This window comes from Colletotrichum costaricense (genome assembly GCF_030867565.1).
Source record: "Colletotrichum costaricense strain IMI 309622 chromosome Unknown Scaffold_22.1, whole genome shotgun sequence".
In the NCBI taxonomy this organism is placed as follows: domain Eukaryota; kingdom Fungi; phylum Ascomycota; class Sordariomycetes; order Glomerellales; family Glomerellaceae; genus Colletotrichum; species Colletotrichum costaricense.
This window is the reverse complement of record NW_026848251.1, coordinates 392,258-413,143: the sequence shown is the minus strand read 5'-3', so window position 1 is coordinate 413,143 and position 20,886 is coordinate 392,258. Positions and strand designations below refer to the sequence as shown.

Below are 20,886 nucleotides of genomic sequence, written 5' to 3'. Positions count from 1 at the left end.
CTCACATTACTTGAGGAGGCTCGTTCCCTGACATCAAACATACCTTACTATCGACTCCCTGTCTCTTCATAGGCCACCTCGCATCTTTACGAGATAGGTGAGAAACGCGTCTCTCAGGGCGCATCTCCACCTCCATCACACAACAACCACACAGCCCTAACAACTCGCTTGCTTGCTTGCTTGTTCTTGTGGCGCGCAAATGGCTCGACTCGGGGTAGCAAAGGTTAAGACGGGCTGTGTAACCTGCAAGTGAGTCCAACAGCCCAGCCGCAAGCTCTAAGGCATCATTCATACCTACACGTACGTTAGAGCTAACCAACCTAGAATCCGAAGAGTCAAATGTGATGAAGCACGCCCGGCATGCAACAGGTGCGTCAGCACGGGCCGGAGATGCGATGGCTACGTGACACCGCCAACGGGGACATATTCATGGGCTCAGCTGCTCCGCATCCATCCGCCTCCGACCCAGGCCGCATCGGACGCAGAACTCCGGGCCTTGAGTTTCTTCCGCAAAGTCGTCGCCCCCGTCTTGTCCGGGCCCTTGGATAGTTACTTCTGGACTCATCTTGTCTCTCAGGTCTCTCATCAGGAGCTTGCTGCGAAACATGCCGCATTGGCCATCAGTTCGCTGTACGAGAAGTTCAAGGAGGATCCCCTAGACCGGCATTCGGAGAAGAATTCCTTTGCGGTTGCGCATTACAACGAGGCGATCAAACACCTCCGAACAACAAACAACCAGGAGACGGTCCTGTTTGTGTGCATCCTCTTCGTTTGTATCGATATGCTCCGTGGCGAATGCAAGGGTGCCATCGACCATTGCAGGCACGGCATAAACATCCTCAATGGTTCCAGGTCTACGTCGCGATTCGTTCGAGAGCACCTCACGCCGGCTTTCTGTCGCCTTGGAGTGTTCCCTTTCTTCTTCGGTGCCCGACCGGAAACGTTTCCGGCCATACCAGACTCGTATCCAGTTCCAGTCCCCCCGTTCTACAATTTAAAGCAGGTTCAAGCAGCGCTGGACCCGTTACTTGTGCGCGCGATTCGCTTTGTACGGGCCGCTGACGAATATCGCCTTGGTGATGAGACGCATCCCAAGCCGGATATGTTAACAATGCAGGAAAGAGATGAGATGGACGAGTTGCTAGATGACTGGGCTGCGGCATTCCAAGCGTACATGGTGCAAAAGTCCCCGAATAATTGCCAGCGCGCCGCCATGAGAGAAGAGCTCGTTGAACGCCTACTTGAGATGAAATGGCACGTAGGCAAGATTTGGCTCAGCACGTGTTTTTCTCGCGGCGAATTGGTATACGATCTACATCTGGACAAGTTCCAACGGATCATCGAGCTTGGCCGTGAAGTCGAAACTATCTTCCGAGAAATGTGGCAGAGGATCGGACGGGCCAAGTTCACCTTTGAGATGGGTTTCAGCCCACTGCTAGGATTCGTCTTTATCAAGTGCCGGTCCTTGTCACTGCGAATCGCCGCTTTGAGTCTCATGAAGACGATTGCGCACGAGAGGGAGAACCTCTGGGACTTCAACACTGTTCTGGCGTTCGGACGCAAGATTGTCGAGTTTGAGCACGAGCTGGACCTCGGACACGATGAGCATATTGCCAATGTCGTCGATGACGGGACGTTACCACCGGAAGGACGGCGAATTAAAGATTCGGCTATGCAAGATGAGGTACGCTTCGTCCACGAGAAGAATGGCGGTATCGCTATGTGGAAGAAGGTCGCTCTCTTGATGAGGGAGCACGGAGGGCCTATCACTGTCCAGGAGGAGTGGTTTCGAGTACAATTGAAGCGCAAGCCATGATTATCTAGTTGCTATTTTTTGCCCAGGGCCTGCTTCCCTCCGCACGTCTCTCTCTCGATGACGCTAAACCTCTCGAAGGAAGGCTACGCCTCACACGCGGCCAGGTCTCAAGCTACCGTGCTGACATTGCAGGGGTTCACACTCTACATTGCTATCATCGACAAGCTGCGCCCCTTGAGAGTCTACGATTGGTCGGCTCGCTTCTTTACATAACAACTGCGAACGTGGGGGGCTGTGCATCGCCAGGCACCGCGATTATCGACATTCACTTACACCAGCGATGAAGGCCTAAGAATCTCACTTATAAAGGCGAGAATGGCAGACTTCGTTGTGAAGATGAAGAAAATTCAACATCATCAAGCTCAATTCTCCTCGTCATTCCACATCTTTCGACACTCATCACGATGCACTTGTCTTGGATCACGTTGGCCGCGGCTGCGACCGCCCTGGCTTTGCCATCAGGACCTTCACCCACGCCCACTTTGCCAAATTCTTTGGCAAATCGTCAAGACTCTACTGTAACTCCTTCATCAACATCATCTATTCCGACGGGAGACTTCATCGCGACAAAGTACATCACCATTCCCGGCGTTACGAATAGCTACGTCACAGTCCCAGCAAAGACCATCGATATCGCCATCCCAACGTGTGTCCAGACGATCGAGCCCGATGCCAATGGCTACATCCCACCCGGCGAATGCGGTGCCATCTGGAACTACTACCCTAGCTTCGCGGCTGCGGCGGTGTTTGCGGCTCTCTTCGGCATTTTGACCGCCGTCCACATCTGGCAGGCCGCCAAGCACAAGAAGGTTCGTACGTTTTAGCATTGCTAGTAAGTCGACGTGAGTTGCTCAGTATCTGACTAGCATCTAGAGATGGTGTTGGGTTATTATAATGGCGAGCATTTGGGAGACTCTGGCCTTCATCTTCCGAGCTGCAAGCAGCAAGAATCAGCAGAGTAACGGCATCTACCTCGTTTTTCAGATTTTCATCTTGCTTGCGCCTATCTGTAAGTACAAAGATCTGAGCTGTATTTCCACTGAAAGAAGTCTAACGCTTTCTCAGGGGTAAACGCCTTTGCATACATGACCTTGGGCCGCATGATTTACTTCTTTCACCCCTCGCGCTCTCTCCTCCGCATTCCCGCCGCAACATTCGCCGCGATCTTTGTCGCACTTGACTTCATATCATTTGCTGTTCAACTCACTGGAGGCAGCATGGCCGGCCCAACAGCGCCACCCGCGGAACAGATGAAGGCGATTCATATCTACATGGGCGGTATCGGACTCCAAGAGTTCTTCATCCTCATCTTCGTCGCCCTGGCATTGAAGTTCCAGGTCGAGATGCAAAGCCTAGACAAGCTTTCCAGCCTAGACAAGCTTTCCAGGAAGCAATCCCGCTCCTGGAAACCTCTGCTTTGGGCGCTTTACTTTTCCCTCGGCATGATCTCAGTACGGATCATCTACCGCCTGATTGAGTTTTCTTCGGGCCATGGGATTGACAATGTCTTGATTACACACGAGGCTTACTTCTACGTCTTGGAAGCTTTGCCGATGCTTCTCGCCATTGCGGTCTTCAACGTGGTACATCCGGCTATGATAATGAATGGTGAAGGGTCGGACATGCCCGGGTTTTTTGCAACCATGAAGCATGGGCTGTCTAGGAGGAGGGGAAGGATTCCACTGGGACAGGATCCGGAGGGACATGAGCTTACTGGGAGAAGCCCTAGTCCTTGAGATGACAGAGAACCAAGTGGTCGGGCAAGGAAACAGCAATCAACTAGAGAGAGCTCGGTGATGGGCTTTAGGAGTCTAGGCGTCGATGTTCGAAGCAAGTACCAATGGTTCAGGCTGCATTCATATTGCGGCGTCGGTTCGTTGTGGCTGGGAGCTAAGTGAATGCTGCAGATCGAGACACGTCACTGTGGCAGTGCACGCACAAAGTATATGAGATCAGGTTTTGGGAGGAATGTTCTTCAGTGATTCAGTGTTGGCTTTAAACGCCGAAGGGATACGATAAATATATTCAAAGCATGAAGTACTTCTAAGCTTGATTGCCTCTTTCTTTGCTTCACCCGAAGACTTCGAGTCTGTGCAGAAACTCTGCAGTACTACAGCGCCAGAGGAAACCTGGTCAGCAGCCCGCTTGGTAACAGACACGGTCAAATCAGCGTCTCAGCTATCGTAATGCCTTCTCAAGATTCTAGTCCGCCACGGCGGCTTTTCCTCCAGATGTCAGGAGCGCCGGGCGCGGGCAAAAGCACCACAGCAAATCTCCTAGCCCAGCCTCTTGATGCCGTCATCCTCGATCTTGACGTTATCAAGTCCTCTCTCCTCGATAATGGGGTACTATTTGAGCAGGCCGCAAAGCTAGCTTACTCAACGCTCTGGGCGCTCGCCGGCAGCATGCTCATACAGGGCCGCAATCTCATTGTAGACTGCACCTGCAACTACGAAGAAGTAATCACTAGTGGGAGAGCCCTGGCGGAAAAAGTAGATTTTGAGTACTGGTACATCGAGTGCAGACCTCAAGTCGGCATTGATGTGCTAGATGAGAGATTGCAGAAGAGGGTAGCGATGAGAAGTCAGCGTACGGGGATATATAGCCCTCCGGTTGACAGCAATGCGTGCCAAGGACGAGACGAACAGGAGGCCTTGTTTCGAAGATGGATTGAGAACCCGTACAGACCCGACGGCAACGTGGTTGTCGTCGACACTTCGAAGCATCCAGACGAGTGCCGAGAGCAGGTATTGGAGGCAATGGAAAAGTGACCAAATCCAAAGCAGTCGAGGGGAACGAGGGTGAACTCAGATGACAAGGAGCTGGCCCTAGCAAGTGGACATGATCAGTTGCCATTTCAGATTGTATGTATCCTTGCTCCGTTTATGTCCAAAGGGTAAACCGACAGCACTATGAAATCCCTCCCATGAAGTCTAGTCCATCCATACCAGTCAAACCCATCAAGTACATCTGGTCATCATTCCATGCAAAAGATGGCAGCCAGGCTTCTTCTCCCGTGGGCAAGGGCATCAACGTGGTTTCTTCAGCTGCCACCCCTTCCGGCGCTGGCATGCCGAAATTCGAGGCTGACATCTCTTGTAACTGGAGAGCTGCTGCTTCTTCCCATGGAGACGAGAGCATGATGTCTGGTGATATCAATGGGCCATGAGCAGGAGCCGGCGGCTGCCCCGACTGCTCCCCCTCGAGATCGGACTCGTCGCTCGAAGGGCTGCCAACCACCTCAGCAGTCGCCAGCCATTCTGCCCATCGTCCATAGCCCTCTGCCTGTCCTGATGAGGCTTCTTGAGCCTGACTCATCTCTCTTCTCCGAGCCATCACCAGCTTGGACCTAGCTTCATTCGTGATGGACTGTAGGGCCTCAACGAAGCGGACTCCCATCTTTGCTGTCGTGTTCCCGAAGCTGGACATCTTGCGGAGACAGTCAAGTCCAAAAGCCACTCGCCCCTCGTACCCAGAATCACGGTCCAGGATTCCGGCAAGGAGGACGATAATCGTGGCAATGCTGCATCCTTGGAAGTCTGTGAAGGAGAACCGCGCCATATTGCCCCCGCGACAAAGGCCCTCGAAAAGTTCCAGCATCTTCTTGGCTGCTTTGATGCATGCTTCTGAGGACTGCTCTACGTCTCTAGGCACATCGGATTGACCGGCGCTTGCGTGGAAAATCGTTTGCAGACGACCGCGGACAACAGTCACCACGGAGACCTTGCCCATGTCGATCCAGGCGAAGTAGTAGTTGAGGTGCAGGTGGAAAACGGCGCGATAGCTGGATGACTTTGGATCGACATTTTGCAGCTTGAGTGATGACGGGAGCCCCTTTTTCCATGCCTTTAAAGATATTTGGGCATCTGTGGGACGTCTTAAAGCTCCTGTGTGCGAATGGTTGGTATTCGACCATCCTCTGCTGGTCACATTAGCCTTGGGGCATTGTTTAGGGCTACTCAAGTCAACTGACCCAGGCTCTGAAAGCTTGTCAATGATTCTGACGAACGCTGCATTTGCTATTTGATGCTGTAAGTTGTCAAACTTCTGAGACGCGTCCCGTGAAGTTGGTTTCGGCAGACCCGCTGTGATGATCTCCTGGTCTACGGATCGCGGTCGATTGAGCTTGATGGTGACCGTTCTATCGCTGTTAGCGCAAGTCTCGAGGCGTGGTGCAGCAGAAGGAGACATACCTTTCAAGGGAGTAAATCGACCACCAGAGCCTGCGTCTGGTTTCCTTCTCGTCCTCGGTCAAAGAGGGGTCGTCAGGTTCTTGGTGGAGCCCAATAGCCAGAGCCTTTCGCAGTGCTAATCCCATGTACACATAGGAGGCACTGATGGCGCTGGCCGGCATTAGGTAAACGCCCAGAATGAAAGTCGCTTGAACTGACTTGATGCAAGGCCGGTCTAGTAGATCAGAGATCAAAATGCGAGCCTGATTGTAGAATATCCGGCCAGGATCAACGCTCCGATCTTCCGTCGAGGCTGCACTGCTCAGGTCTTCCGGTCTCGCCAGCGCTGTCCACTGGCTCCCTAGCGCGAAGACTGCCAAGACAAGACAAACAAAACCAGCATCTTCTCTCAAAGTCGACTGTTCGTCATTATACAGTTGATCGAGTTCTGCCATGAAGTGGCTCTGGTCAAGGTAGAAGAAAATATCGGTCCCGTAAGCGATGCAAACCGACACCAGAAAGTCGGCGACACCGCGCGGGGGAAAGCTCTTCACTGCTCTCTTGATGCGCCTACGCTCGGCAGGATCAGCTGGAGGTGTATCCGATATTCGAGGCTGCAGGCTTGCTAGATCCTGATCTCCCGATGGTGGCTGTGAGTCGAGACAAAAGGCATCCCGTAGACGGGATAGGAAGCGCGGCCACATGAAGGCTTCTGAAGGCGCGCTATCTGCGGGAGAGAACTCGTCGTTCATGCTTTGACCCAAAGGTGTATTGAGAGTAAAAGAGACATCGTTGTTTGTTCGATTCGACTCTCGCTCTGGAATGCCGATAGATCTTGTGCCCGCGGTTATCGAAGTTATTGTCGAAGTCGAGGCCTCATGTTCTTCACCAGCTGGGCTACGCTCCCGTTCGAAGCGGCATGGATGAGATCCCTCAGTACATCGCACACATACACCAGAAGGAGTCTCGATACATTTGTTCTTGCGTGCCTTACATCGATCACACGCCCGGGGTGCCCGCTTTCGAATTGCATCCGGGACTCTACGGCGGCGGCGGCGGCGCTCTGCGGGAGACTCCATTGGCGGAAGTGTCGCTTTCATATGACGAACATGGAATCGTCATGATGGATGAGAGTCTATTTGGTCTTCGAGACTCGGATAACTCTGGGATGAGCGTTCAGTGCTGGGAGGAAGTTGGTGTGGAAGAAAGAAAGATGTCTGAAGCCAGATGGTTGTTCTTGGGGTCTCTCCGCATTTCGGACGCTTTGCCGATAAGAACAGACCCCACTGTGGCGGCAGGGATCACGCGTCAAGGTTAAGCTGTTCGGCGATGTGAAAGGAAGAAAATGTTCACCTCGCCTCACCTCATTTAGGAGAGTACCATTGTGTTTTCAGCCCCGTCCCATCCCGTCGGTATTGGAGAGGGATTCCGACTTTTCCTGTCACTGGCCTTTCTCGCGAATGAAGCCTGCCGGTCACGCGTTAGGGCACAAGTTCCATGGACTTTACGAGGTTACCTCGACGCGTCGCTGACTCTGCTATGCTCAGCTGATTGTACGTCATGGTTTCTATTGCCTTTTTTTTTCGTATCATTACGCAGTTTCCTTGATTTCTGCGGTTCTATGAGCTGCTACTCTTCTCCTAAGTATCTCCAAATATTCCAAGTTCCAAACAGATCTCACAACGCCGGCTTGATTCTGACGGGTACTGTGGCATCCTCGACCAGACCGCTCCATCTGCTCTTGTATATCCTGCCTTCTTTCAAGACACCAAACACGTGAGCCTCGGGGTCATCAAATATGGATACGTTCTCGACAGGGTTGGCGTCTGTTATGAGAAGATCTGCCTCGAAGCCCTCCTTAATCTGACCCAGCGAATCCTTTCTGCCGGCCATCTTTGCGGCATTGAGCGTCGCACTCTGCAGCACAGCTAGCGATGGGACAGCTCTGCTTCTCAACGAGAACTCAAACGACTGCGCTGCTCCGAGCGGCCCAAGAAGGTCTGTACCGAAGCAAATGGTCACACCGGCGTCGTACGCAGTCTTGAGCGCCACCAACCCGGCATTGAGCACCTCCTCGTTCTTCGACATGGATTCGGGCGGCAAATAGCCCTTCCACTTCGGCGACGCCATCTGAGCGTATGTGATGAGGGTGGGAGTAAGATAGACGCCCTTCTCCGCCATGAGCTTCGCCGTAGGAGCATCGACAAAGTTGCCGTGCTCAATCCCCCGCACACCGTTATCGATACAATGCCGGATAGCTTTCGTTGTGTATGCGTGGGCTGTGACGTAGGTGCCCGCGTTCGAGGCACATTCGACCATGGCTCGGATCTCAGCGCCGGTGAATTGGAGGTGGTCGATTCTGTCGGTTGGTGTCGAAACACCGCCGGAGCCCATGATCTTGATAAAGTCGGCTCCGCCGCGGATCTCTTCTCGGACGGCGGTCATGCACTCCGGTACGCCGTTGCATAGCCTTCCGAGCCCGTTTGTTGACCCGCCGCAGCACTCGGAGTGATCGTGAACACCACGGATGTCCCCATGGCCGCCCGCTTGCGACAGGGCATGTCCCGCGATGAAGAGCCTCGGGCCGGGAAAGACACCGTCGTTGATGGCTTCCTTCAGTGCCTGTTGCGCACCGCCGCAGTCTCGCACACTCGTGAACCCGCGGTGTAGCATCTGTGCGGCGACGTATGGTTGGCGAAGAAGTGAGACATCGTTGGCGTTGCCGAATGCTTTAGAAAGGTCGCCGAATCCAGGGACCGCGACGAAGTGGACGTGCGAGTCGATGAGGCCCGGGCAGATGAACTTGCCGGAGCAGTCAATCACCTCGAAGCCTTGTTCCACAGCGGTCTTGATTGCTGAGTCTGTCGAGTCGGTGATTGTGTCTATGTAGCCATCTTTGAGCTGAATCGCCGCGTTGGGGCGCAGGCTGCCGTCTGTCACGTCAACGATGGTGGCGTTGGTGAGGATGTATCGTCGGACGGGGCTACGGAGCCAGGGCTTCAAGTCGGCTTCGGTGACCATGGTGAATGTCAGAAGACTTCTGGAAGGTTAGGTTGTCTACGCCAAGCTTGGAATGGAGGCGGAGGTGAGGGGAAAGTCAAAAAAAGGAGCGAAGAGTTTACAAATGCTGAATTCCAGTGCCTGCAACTCGGATATCTGCTCACTCTTTTCCACAGATGTTTATTTATCCGATTGGTTTCATTTCACGGCACTTCGTCATACTGCAATTATCAACCACTTACATTTGACATTACTAGACTTATCGGTAGCGTGGCAGTCTATCATCGGGAACCTGGTTAGTACGAAGCCATGTTGCCGATACCCGCGTCGGGTATCTGTCACGAACCTCCTTTGTCGTCGGCAGCATGGCTCGCCCCACCTCCGGTATCACCGCTATCTTCACTAGTCACATCCAATCGAAGGGATTTCTGGAGAATGTCCTGATATGCATCTCTTAGTGCGGGGGATGGAAACATAACCCCGGGTCGACAGATGACATGCCATGCGACATGTGGAGACGACGAACTCGTGGATCTTAAAACCGGCACTTCTGCCGTTCTCCGAGAGGGTGGGATTTCTAGAGAGACAGTCGACGAAGGCTGTTTTGACTTTGACTTCAGACTTTCCAAACGAGCACTGGCAACAATGGCCTCGTCCGGCGATACCAAGATCGATGCGATGACCAAGCAACAAGGAGGCGACGTCCCTTCAGAAGCAATGGAGGAGAAGACTGGACAAATTGTTGATCTTGCGGATGGCTATACCCCTGAAGAGGAAAAGGAAGTTCTCCGCAAGATCGACCTGGCCATCCTGCCAATGGTGAGTAACTAATTTTAGCAACCATGACTGATGAACAACTCGACTGATTTGCTTGTCTAGATGTGCTTCGTCTTTTTTCTGCAATACTTGGACAAGCAAAGTCTTAGTTACGCCAGTGTAAGCTGCCTATGTTCTGGAACCATCAAATGTTGCCCCAACTTCAAGCTGCTAACCACAAGATGATAGGTGTTCGGCCTCATCACCGACCTGAACCTGACTAGCACGCAATACTCGTGGTGTTCATCTATCTTCTACGTCGGTAAGTACATCTGCGATGCTCCCCGAGCTATCCAGTTTCTAACCATCGCGGAACAGGTCAGCTGGTATCGGAATATCCTTTCATCTACTTGATGAGCAGATTCCACCTTACCAAGTTTGTCGGAGTCACCGTGTAAGTCTATCCCTTTCTGCAATCTCTTTATACAGCTGCTGACAACCCCTTTCGCAGCGTCATCTGGGGCATTATCTGCATGTGTCTCGCGGCCCCGCACAACTACGCCGGCTTTGCTGCCGTTCGATTCTTACTAGGCTTCGCCGAAGGGGCCGTCTCTCCCGCCTTCATTACAATCACAAGTATCTGGTACCGAAGCAACGAGCATGCCCTCCGAACAGCGTAAGATCTCCCAAAGCCGACGTACATACCGTGTTATTGATAATGGATAGGCTTTGGATCACCATGAACGGCGTCGCTCAGATCTGCGGTTCCCTCCTGATGTACGGCATCGCCAAGAACACCCACGCCCTGGCCCCATGGAGAGTGTTGTTCCTCGTCTGTGGTGCAATTACCTCTTTTGCCGGAGTTCTCTTCTACCTCTTCATGCCGAATGGCCCCAAAGATGCGTGGTTCTTGAACGAGCGCCAGAAACAAGTACTGTCTATGCGCATGGCCAAGGACCGTGAAGGTGGCGACAAGACCTCCTTTTCTATGACGCAGCTCAAGGAGGCTGTATTTGATATCAGAACCTGGTTTGTGTTCTGGTTCGGCGTTCTGGTCACCATGCAGTCTCCGGTCCTTACGGTTCGTCTCATCTATATCTCAAAATCGCGATAACAGCTGACCGTGGATGCTCCAGTTCGCTTCACTTGTTATCAACAGCATTGGCTACGACAAGTACCAGACCATGCTATACACTGCTCCATCTGGTATGCCGTCGGATTACATTGACTAAGATTCGTATCTAATATCGTTTTATAGGCGCCGTTCAGATTGGGATGCTATGGATTGGTGTCTGCGGCTGCATGCTCTTCCCCAAGCAACGAAGTCTGGTGGCTCTCGTCCTCATCCTGCCGCCCCTCATTGGCAACGTACTTCTTATGAAACTGTCCACCAATGCCGGATGGGGTATGATTGCTGCATCTTGGATCGTAAGTCAAACATTCTCGACACTGTGTCCTGGCATCTTACTGACCTTATATGCTCAGGCATCGTGCATTACCGCCGTATGGTCGATCCTTCTCTCTCTTACGGCATCAAACGTGAAGGGAAACACAAAACGCGCCATCGTCAACGCAATGTTCTTCGTTGGGTACTGCGCAGGATGCATCGGCGCACCTCAGCTTTGGACTAAGAAGCCGCGCTATTTCAACGGCGTTGTCACAGCTATCGTCACGTGGTGCTTGCTGTTTGTCGAGATTGTCGTGTACAGATGGCTCTGCGCAAAGGACAACAAGAAGAGAGATGCTGCACAAGCTGATGGCCAGAATATCCAGAGCCAGGATGAGGTCGTCTTGGATGCAGGTGGTGCTCCTGAGAGTGACTTGACAGATAAACAGGACAAACTCTTCAGATACAGTATCTAAGTGCGCGATGGCATAAGGGAACTAAGTACCTTAGACACAGAGGTGATCTGGCAAAAATGGTTTTGGGAGAATATAGCCAGTCCGCTGTTTCATGGCTCTTTAGTAAAGCAAATGTTTAATACCTATTTGATGGTTGATCATTGTTCAATGATCACAAATCCCCATAAGCCCTCTTCTCTACAACACCATTAGATGAACGTTGAACCTGAGTTTCATGTGACTGGGTTCCACAACAAACTGGAGAACATTTATATATTTGAACAAATAGAAATATGAATGTGAAAATGCTACCCGATCTTGTAGAACTCGCGATCCTTTGTTGTTGTCACGGGAACCGCGACTGGCGTGGTGTGTAGGTCACTCTAGATATCCCTTCTACGCATGTCTGCTGTACTCTCTGCGCAGCTTCGGACCGACCTGTGTCTGCAATCAGCGATATGGCAAATCATTTTGCAGACTTGTGGCGACTTACCTTGTATAGTATGAAAGGGATAGGGATGAACAGAAGCGACAAAAACCCCGAAGCGAACTCGCCCGTGCAACCCCCAATTTGGTATACATTCCGTTTGCGAACAACGGGGACCCCGCACCAAAGACGCTTCTGAAAAAATCATTGCCCGCAAGGACTGAAGCTGCAACATTCGGATAAGCGTCTGGCAAGTAGTTTACGACCGAGTTGAACAACAAGAACGACCCGATACTGAACCACGCGGAGCCGATGATGGGCATAATCCAGTGGACATCTGGTATTGATGACCAACCGAATCAAAAGGGGCAGATGGAGATGGCGAAACCGCCGATGAGACCAGGGGCTCCAAGGGTGCCAGAATACGTTCTGAGACCTCAATGATTGCGGAGGTTCAGTTTTATGTTAATAAGAATTGACACTTGAGGTGGCAGAATGGGATATGAAGGAGAATTTCTACGCAGCCGTCAATGGCACTGTCCTGTATCACATGAGCCACGACGATGCATATATGTTTATTAGATGACAGCTAGAGGCGTTGGATGCCTCAGATGGGCTGTTAATTCCTAGCAACATATCCGTGTCAAACTAGAACTACTCGACCTTGCTATGTTGGCTCACTTGAGGACAAAAGCAATAACCCAGCCGGACTTTTACTCTCAATTGGCGAGATGCGCTGTCTCCATGTAAGTGTTGCATTCGCTCTGCAGAAGATCCAGATATTTGCTATTACAACTAAGCGCCGCCAAGCTACGTTGGTGCCAAAATACGATAAACCTCAGAAATCCCGCTTCCTGGGATGGCATTATCTGAAGGCCTCCTGTACCTCGTTTGAATCCCCTCAGTTGTGTCAGAAAACAGTTGCAGCGCGTGCAGGTATCATCATGTCCGGCTCAATTAGTGAGGTCGAGGCACAACCCGTCCAGCCAACCGCGGCATCTACGGCAGACGTCCCATCAACATCAGCCGATATCGAAGTTGACAACGAAGTAAGAGTGATTAGGGTTCGTATCTTGAAGTTCTATAATAGTCTGCCGTGACTGATGCGTTTCTTATGAACAGAAGGATGCCTCGACCATGGATGATCGCATGTGAGTTCAGTCCTAATCCTGAAACCGTCAATTACAGGTTCGGTCCAAGCAGGACTAATGGGAATTTGGACCAGGTCTTTTTATACTGCCTCTCTGTCTTCATCAATGGTGGGTTATCCGACTAAGTATGGTCGAACTTATCACGCGTTTCGAGCTGGCTGTGAGTAGCATTAGCTGATCCGTGTCGTCCCCATTGTGAGCGACATATCTGGTAACGACATACACAGCCTATAATTTTCCAAATAAAGTTTTCACAATAACAGCTTCTTAAAGCTAGAGTCACTGATTGCAATATTCTTTATAGAGAGAATCTGATAGACTCGGGTCAACGCATACCGTGATGGTCAAGACCATTGGCAACACGCTCTTCCTTGCACCATTCGACGAAACTAAGACGCATCGCATACTAGACATAGGCACCGGGACCGGTAGTTGGATGCTTCTATGTGACCCCAATGCTCGTGAACGAGACTGATAATGTTATTGTAGGGGCAACCGAGATGGGAGATTTCTTCCCTGATGCCGAGGTAACCGGAATTGATTTGAGTCCCATTCAGCCGTCTTGGGTACCTCCAAACTTCAAGTTCGAGGTCGACGACGTCGAAAGCCCCTAGGTAGGGAACAAGAAGTACACCTTCATCTTCAGCCGTTACATGGCTGGCTCTATCGCGGACTGGCAACTGTACATCAGCCGAATTTTTAAGTGAGCGGTCCCTTAACCATCTGCACTTGAAAAATGAATAGTAACAATGAGACTATTTAGGAACCTGACGCCTGGCGGCTGGGCGGAGTTCCAAGACCGGAGTCTGATGCTAGACTCAGACGATGGGTCCCTCAAAAGTTCCCAGACACACCGATGAGCCACCCTATTCATGGAAGCCTGCGCAAATCTTGGACGAGACGGAACTCCTGGATCAAGTTTGAATGCATGGGTGAGAGACCTCGGCTTTCAAAACGTCGAGCATCGACACTACAAGATTCCCATCGGGCCTTGGGCAAAGGATCCTTCGCTCAAGGACATTGGCATGGGCAACCTTATCCAGATGCTCGAAGGGCTTGACGCATTTACTCTGAAGCTATTTTTCACCGCACTGGACTGGACTAGGGAGGAGGCGCTTGTGTTGCTCTCGCAGGTCCGCCAGGAGATGAAGGCCTGCAAGACTCACGTCTACCTGCACTTGTGAGTCTCACTGAAATGCCTCCCTTGCCTGTTGCACTTGAGAAGAAAAGATTGGATCTGACAAGTTTTACAGTCATGTTGTCTACGAGCAGAAGCTTGAGCAACGGGAATGAAAAGGGGCCGCTCAGTGTTCGTTATGGTAATGGCTGCTACTAAGAATAGAGTGCTTTAGTTCCTCTGTCCTCTGTTGTATTCAAGAACCCGACATTTCGTTCAGTTGCCAGCTATCCTGATGCAATGAATAATTTTGCCAACATCACAACTTGTCGGCAGCGCCCACCGCGTCTAACTCCGCCTCCCGACTTCTTGGGATGTTGCTTAGCCCCTCTGTGTAAGTCCTACTAAGGCAAGCGACGTTGCTCAAGCCAAAACGCAACAGGATGGACGTCATCCTGCACCAACATAGTAGCGGCGAGATCATTGGCTTGGAAATCGGGTAAGATCTCTATGTTTTTCCAAAAGAAATGGCCTTTCCCGCTAAACCCTGGAGACCAGGAAACCGAGATGGCTAAATTAGGGCGGGTTTCTCTTCTTGGCATCTCTCACCCCGCAAAGTGACAGCGTCGCATTTGACGATTTAAGGAAGCGGACGTCAACCCGCCGAGAAGTTCCTGCAGATGGCTGACACTCTCCTCCCGCACCAATGATTCGAAGTAATCCAGAAAGGCCAAAGGAGATGCCTCAAGAATATTCCAGTATATGTAGCTGAAAGAGTCCCGTGATAATCGATCAGATTCCCAAAGTCTGAACCAAGCTCTCAATTCCCCGGGCTGCCTCTGCCAGTGCTTCTTCGACGATGGTGTCGACCCGTTTTCTGCTGCTCTCAGCAGCCCTACTCCTCCTCACCTCGGCCGCAACCATCAGAAAATGCCGCGAGGAAACCTTCCAGAACCCAGTCCTCTACGAAGACTACCCTGACAACGACATCTCCGTCGGCCCAGACGGCGCCTTCTACTTCTCCGCCTCAAACTTCCATTACAGCCCCGGTGCCCCGATCCTCCGCTCCCTCGACCTCGTCAACTGGGAGCCCGTCGGGCACTCCATTCCCCGTCTCAATTTCGGCGACGGTTACGACCTGCCGCCCGGCGGGCCCCGTGCCTACCGAGGTGGTACCTGGGCCTCGACGCTGCGGTACCGCGAGAGTGATGGGTTATGGTACTGGATTGGGTGCACCAACTTCTGGATCACCTGGGTCTTTACTGCTTCGTCCGTGGAGGGGCCTTGGTATAACCGCGCCAACTTTGGTGGTGGGAATTGCATGTATGACAACGGGTTGCTGATCGACGATGATGATACGATGTATGTGGTCTACGGCAACGGGAAAATCAGCGTTTCGCAGCTCGCTGCCGATGGTCTTAGTGTTGTGAAGACGCAGCAGGTTCTTCAGGCATCGGATGTCAATACCGAGACGGTGGAGGGTAACAGGATGTACAAAATCAACGGAACGTACTATATCCTCAATGACCAGCCCGGATCCACGACCTACATCTGGAAGTCGAGCAGTCCGTGGGGTCCTTACGAAGCGAAGATCCTGGGCCAAAACATTGCGCCGCCGCTAGAGGGAGGGAACTCACCCCACCAGGGAAGTCTCATTGAGACCGCGCAAGGAGACTGGTACTTCATGTCATTCACATGGGCGTATCCCGCGGGCCGCATGCCTGTGCTGGCACCCATTGTCTGGGGCGCGGATGGCTTCCCCGAGATCGTGAAAGGAAGCAACGGTGGTTGGGGCTCCTCCTACCCTCTACCTCTTCCATCTCAGCCCCTGTACAATTGGACGCGGACCTACACGTTTGAAAGCGAACTCGGTCCCACCTGGGAATGGAATCACAACCCCGACGTCGCGAGCTTCGAGGTCAACAACGGCGTGATCCTGCGCACCGCCAGCGTCACTGAAGACATTTACTCTGCGAGAAACACCCTCACCCACCGAATCCACGGAGAATTCCCCAAGGGAACCGTCGAAATCGACTTTAGCAACATGGCCGACGGCGACAAATTCGGGCTGGCGGCGTTCCGCGACCAGACTGCGTATATCGGTATCCACCGCAACGGCAGCGAGTACACCCTCAAAGCGATCCAGGGTATCATCATCGACGCGGAGTCGGGTAATCCCGTTGACCCAGGCAAGGAGGTAGCTTCAGCACCTGTGCCGAGCGGCGCTACCAAGGTATGGTTCCGGGCTGAACTGGATGCGCGGCCGACGGGGACTAGGGACGCCGACTTTTTCTACAGTTTTGATGGTGTTGAGTTTACTAAGCTTGGTGATGCGTATAAGATGAACTCTGGGTGGGAATTCTTCATTGCGTATCGCTTTGGTATTTTCAACTTTGCTACTAAGCTGTTGGGAGGCTCGATCAAGGTGAACTCGTTCACTACTGCTTGAGACAGCAGTTAAGACTATCATGCATGTGTGCTTCATTCGAATATATATCTTTACCAGAGTACATAGCTAGTTGCAAATATTTAGGAGTCTCATATTCCGTTCTTGAGTATCAGAATCTAGATGAGAACGACTCTCATTCGTCTAGCCATCCATCAAAATTCTCACTTACCAATGTATCTCGACTAGGCCAATACTGGAGATTGGAACCTCCAAGCACGGCAACTTCTGAGCAAATTCAAGAGCCCTCACTATAGTAAGGCGTGAAGCCCTCATCTTTTCGCTCGAGAAATCAAGGCTTCATCCAGGCCTGATCTCAACTTCGACGGTATCTCACCGAACCCCCGGAACCTTCGGCATCCTCACCGACTCAGGTGAGCGCAACGCCCTGCCATCCCGAGAAGAAAGTGGGGTGAAAACGATCAACACAAAGAAGCCCCCGTAACGGAAATCTTCTAGAAAACCTGAACGAAAGACGTCATCGCATCCCATCCCCCTCTCTCGCCGACTCCTCCGGCCTTGATTCGCCAGACCGTGAACACCCTTCAAGATTGCCACACTGGATCGACCCGTTGAAGAACATTCAGGTCCATGTATCGATACCTAGCACGTTCTGCCCAGGGACAAGCCCTGAGACCCCGGGTCTACACATTTGAGACTACATCAAGCAAAAAGAAAAACAAGGCTCTAAGACGCGAAAGGGACGTTTTAAGTGTGAGTGCACTTTCATGCCGTAAGAATGAACAAGCTCCTTACCATCCCACTCCCGTCCCTCGAGTCGAGAGTCCGCATATGTGTATGTGTGTCCAAGTCACCGAGTGTCCCGAGCTCCTCACATCAAAATCAGGCTGAGCCACGAACATTGAAAAATCAAACACGGCAAATCCACCGGACAAGTTCCGCTGACCGCGTTCCCCACCCCGCTCTGGACATGAAGGAGCGGTCGGCGTTTAAATGGGCAACCAAGGGCGGGGCCGGGTATGCAAAGGACGTTGGTTGAGTAAAGAGCTCCAACGTCACCGCCGTTGGTTGCTGGTCCCTTTACCCAAGGATTGTATGTATCTGAGGGACCGCGCGAGCCCACACCCAGGCACTGTTTCACACCACACACTCCATCCAATGCCGATGCTGCTCTCTCTAGATCAAAATTTTCCGGGACCTCCTCCCACCTTCACCTTGATCATATCCAAATTAGGCATAACAACGAGAGGATCACGGATCATCTGACTCCCCATCCTCTAAACCGCCTGTATTATCCCAGTCTGGTTTGGCCTGCCCCCGTGCCCCCATGGGGGCGGACGGGTGTGCAAGGCGGCCGGAATGGAGGTTCTTGGCAATTTGAAAAGTTCAACGCTTCTCTAACGGGGGACCCAGAAAAACAACTCCATTAAGAAGAGAGAAAATACTGCAGTGAAAATCTCCTCCCGAAAAAGGGGGGAAATGGAGGCACAGAGGAGTACTAAGGGTAGTCCCTGTCCACTTTGTACAGTCCAGTACAGTGTCGATTGTTTGGCTGGGCGCAAACTTCACAATGGGCTTTTTTTGATCAGACGAAAGCTGGAGGATTGGCTTTTGGTCGGATGTACCTCGGCGATGTGGTGTTTCAACAATACTCTACGCTTGGATGGCAAGGCTTGGCGAATTTGGGATAGGTAACTGCGAATGGCCTCAACGGTTTGTATTTTGAGGATGGGAATCTGTTTGGTGCTTAACTGACTGCAGCTGTTTTGCGACATAGATCACAATAGCAAATGACGACAGGTGGTTGTTGTAACTGAAAATTTGAATTTAAGCACTGGGGGTATCATTCCTATGTACATGACCGCCTTCGTTTCTCTCTCTTTTTTTTTGTTGGTATCCTTGCCCGATGCGCCGTAATCCATAGGCGCCTCCTGGCAAAATGCTGCCAATGGGTTGCTCCTAATTCACTGTTTCCAAGTGTGACAGGAAGCCCATACGGATGCACACTGTTGCCAAGTGTATGTTGTCGATACTTTTAATTTTTCGACCCGAAGATGCTGGAAAGCTCAAAAACATTTCGGCCTTTGACCGTCGCAGATATCCTCGAGCTCAATTGTGTAGAGAGCTTAGAAAGCAGGCTCCTCGTTGGTAGGGGGCCCGGCGTAGTTCTTCTTGCCCCAGGCAAAGTACCATCCACCGGAAATGAGGCAGGCGGCGACGAAGACGGCGGGCGCGTAGTTGATGGTCGTGGGGGTGACGGGAACGAAGGTGGGCATGCAGAACAAGGGCATGGCAAGAGCAGACCAGGCTATCAAAGAGTCAGCTTTGGACCTAATGATGAAATTTGTTTTGGAAAGTGTACTTACCGAGAGATATGACGTTGGCGGCGACACCAAACTTGCCGAGGTTGAAGGGGCTGCCGACAAGGTGGGTGCGGCCGTTGAAGAGACTGATACCGATGGGAATGGCGTACGAGGCAGTCAAGCAAATGACACCAACACCGGAGAAGGCGTTGAAAGCAGCGCTGGAGCCGAAGTAGATGACACCGAGAATGATCTGGACAACCATGCTGAGCATCATGGCGTTCAGGGGAACGTCCAGCTTGGGGTGGACCTCTTTCCACCAGCGGGAGCCAGGGATGGCACCATCACGAGCGAAGGCCCAGGTGCAACGAGAGGCGGCGGTGGTGCAGCCGATACCGCAAAGGATGGCCAGGACAATGAGAGGAAAGAGGAGTCCGAAGGCACCGCCGGATGTTCCCATGGCGTCCTTGACGATGGCAGGGACGGGCTGACCGGAAGCCAGGTTGATCAAATAGGTGATGTCGGGGAGCACGAAGACGAGAGGGATAAGGAACAGGAGACCGGCCAGGGTGTTGAGGCAGACGGTGAGGACGAGTGCCTTAGGGACCTGAGTAGCGGGCTTCTTGACCTCCTCGCACATGGAGATAACCATGCCAGTGGACGAAGTGGCGTATCCGGCGTGAAGGAGACCGACGCAGAAAGACCATCCATCGGGCCATCCGGAGTTGGCCTCGAAGTGGGTGAAGACGTATTTGGCATCGTGACGGCCGTTCTTGGCGACGACGAGGACGGAGATGATGATGGCGAAGACACCAGCGAATGTCCAGAAAATAGCCGCGGACTAAGTCACGAAAAGTTTAGTATGCTTTCATTTCACATCTATACAACACAGGGCACGCGGGAGCAGAAGCATTCTTACATCAAGGATGGGCAGCCACCTGTTGCCGAGCGAGGACACAATGTTGCAAATGAAGGTCAAACCCAGGAAGATGAGGAAAACCTGGTACGGCTCGCCAGCAAGGACGCCGACACCAGGTTCCGACTCGAAAACGTTGACGCATGCGACGATGAACAGAGCAGTTCCAAAGTTCACGGCCAGAGTGATGGTAATGTTTCCCACCACGTACAACCAGCCGCAAATCCAGCTGGCCACGCGGCGGTACTTGGGAGAGGAAAGCATGAAGGCTTGGTAGTAGACACCTATCAGAGAGAAGTCGTCAGCATAAAGTCCGGATTTGGCGAATTTCGGAGCCGGCCGGCCGTCGCAACGGCAAACATGACGGAAAAGAAAAGCTGGTAAGTACCTCCGGCAGTAGGGTAGACACTGGTGATTTCACCGAGCGAGGCAGCGACACAGATAATGATCAAAGACACGCCGAGCCATCCCCAGATAATGTTCACAGGACCACCGCCAGCCAAGGGGTAGATCATGGTAGTGGCAAGACCGTAGGGGATAGCAGCGAGGACGAAGGACATGAAGGCAACCTGCAGCGTTGAGCGATTACGCTCGAGCTCGGGCTTGTAACCCAGAGACTCGAGCATGTTATCGGCACCGCCATCGTCGGAACGGGAGGGTCGGGTAGTGTAGCCATCCTTGATATCGCCCTTGTTGAAGCCGAGATCGTGCTCACGAGCACCGGGGTCTTGCGAGAGCACATGCGCCATGATGAAAGCCCGTTATGTTGTTTGACTATACTATCTGTCGAGTAGCAAGTCAAAATCGGGCTCCGAGGCGACGAGAGGGAGGACCGGAAAGGAGAGAAAGGTTAAAAAGGTGAGACGACTCTTCCAATTGACATGAGGGACAGTGAAGGCCTTATGTGATTTGGAAAGCCAAGAGGAAGGGAAGTTTATTTGGGGGAGGATCGGCCGTGTGTAACTGGAACTGAAGTATT

General features: G+C 52.2%; 9 protein-coding genes across 9 annotated transcripts; 5 read left to right on the top strand and 4 right to left on the bottom strand.

The window, feature by feature from the left end:
• Positions 1-199: 199 nt before the first annotated feature.
• On the top strand, positions 200-4,587 carry CCOS01_14981 (C6 zinc finger protein; the record flags this gene model as incomplete). Its single annotated transcript, XM_060463123.1, has 7 exons — positions 200-249; positions 325-1,792; positions 1,895-2,007; positions 2,103-2,625; positions 2,690-2,825; positions 2,882-3,399; positions 3,925-4,587. The coding sequence occupies 7 exons, from the start codon at positions 200-202 to the stop codon at positions 4,585-4,587; spliced, it is 3,471 nt and encodes a 1,156-aa protein (XP_060306308.1).
• Positions 4,588-4,726: 139 nt separating this feature from the next.
• CCOS01_14980 (Zn(2)-Cys(6) binuclear cluster domain containing transcription factor) lies at positions 4,727-7,088 on the bottom strand (the record flags this gene model as incomplete). Its single annotated transcript, XM_060463122.1, has 2 exons — positions 4,727-5,957; positions 6,010-7,088. 2 exons carry the CDS (start codon positions 7,086-7,088, stop codon positions 4,727-4,729), a joined length of 2,310 nt encoding a protein of 769 aa, XP_060306307.1.
• A 577-nt stretch (positions 7,089-7,665) lies between these two features.
• CCOS01_14979 (amidohydrolase) lies at positions 7,666-9,009 on the bottom strand (the record flags this gene model as incomplete). Its single annotated transcript, XM_060463121.1, has 1 exon — positions 7,666-9,009. One exon carries the CDS (start codon positions 9,007-9,009, stop codon positions 7,666-7,668), a length of 1,344 nt encoding a protein of 447 aa, XP_060306306.1.
• A 624-nt stretch (positions 9,010-9,633) lies between these two features.
• Positions 9,634-11,607, top strand: CCOS01_14978 (major facilitator superfamily transporter; the record flags this gene model as incomplete). The annotated part of the gene is made up of 8 exons (XM_060463120.1): positions 9,634-9,807; positions 9,994-10,066; positions 10,123-10,198; positions 10,256-10,420; positions 10,471-10,825; positions 10,881-10,950; positions 11,003-11,172; positions 11,230-11,607. The coding sequence occupies 8 exons, from the start codon at positions 9,634-9,636 to the stop codon at positions 11,605-11,607; spliced, it is 1,461 nt and encodes a 486-aa protein (XP_060306305.1).
• A 468-nt stretch (positions 11,608-12,075) lies between these two features.
• On the bottom strand, positions 12,076-12,336 carry CCOS01_14977 (benomyl/methotrexate resistance protein; the record flags this gene model as incomplete). Its single annotated transcript, XM_060463119.1, has 1 exon — positions 12,076-12,336. One exon carries the CDS (start codon positions 12,334-12,336, stop codon positions 12,076-12,078), a length of 261 nt encoding a protein of 86 aa, XP_060306304.1.
• Positions 12,337-12,957: 621 nt separating this feature from the next.
• Positions 12,958-13,168, top strand: CCOS01_14976 (uncharacterized protein; the record flags this gene model as incomplete). The annotated part of the gene is made up of 2 exons (XM_060463118.1): positions 12,958-13,062; positions 13,136-13,168. The coding sequence occupies 2 exons, from the start codon at positions 12,958-12,960 to the stop codon at positions 13,166-13,168; spliced, it is 138 nt and encodes a 45-aa protein (XP_060306303.1).
• An 868-nt stretch (positions 13,169-14,036) lies between these two features.
• On the top strand, positions 14,037-14,457 carry CCOS01_14975 (methyltransferase domain-containing protein; the record flags this gene model as incomplete). Its single annotated transcript, XM_060463117.1, has 2 exons — positions 14,037-14,344; positions 14,418-14,457. 2 exons carry the CDS (start codon positions 14,037-14,039, stop codon positions 14,455-14,457), a joined length of 348 nt encoding a protein of 115 aa, XP_060306302.1.
• A 683-nt stretch (positions 14,458-15,140) lies between these two features.
• Positions 15,141-16,730, top strand: CCOS01_14974 (glycosyl hydrolase family 43 protein; the record flags this gene model as incomplete). Its single annotated transcript, XM_060463116.1, has 1 exon — positions 15,141-16,730. One exon carries the CDS (start codon positions 15,141-15,143, stop codon positions 16,728-16,730), a length of 1,590 nt encoding a protein of 529 aa, XP_060306301.1.
• A 2,084-nt stretch (positions 16,731-18,814) lies between these two features.
• CCOS01_14973 (amino acid permease) lies at positions 18,815-20,656 on the bottom strand (the record flags this gene model as incomplete). Its single annotated transcript, XM_060463115.1, has 4 exons — positions 18,815-18,996; positions 19,055-19,832; positions 19,911-20,191; positions 20,296-20,656. The coding sequence occupies 4 exons, from the start codon at positions 20,654-20,656 to the stop codon at positions 18,815-18,817; spliced, it is 1,602 nt and encodes a 533-aa protein (XP_060306300.1).
• Positions 20,657-20,886: the final 230 nt, after the last annotated feature.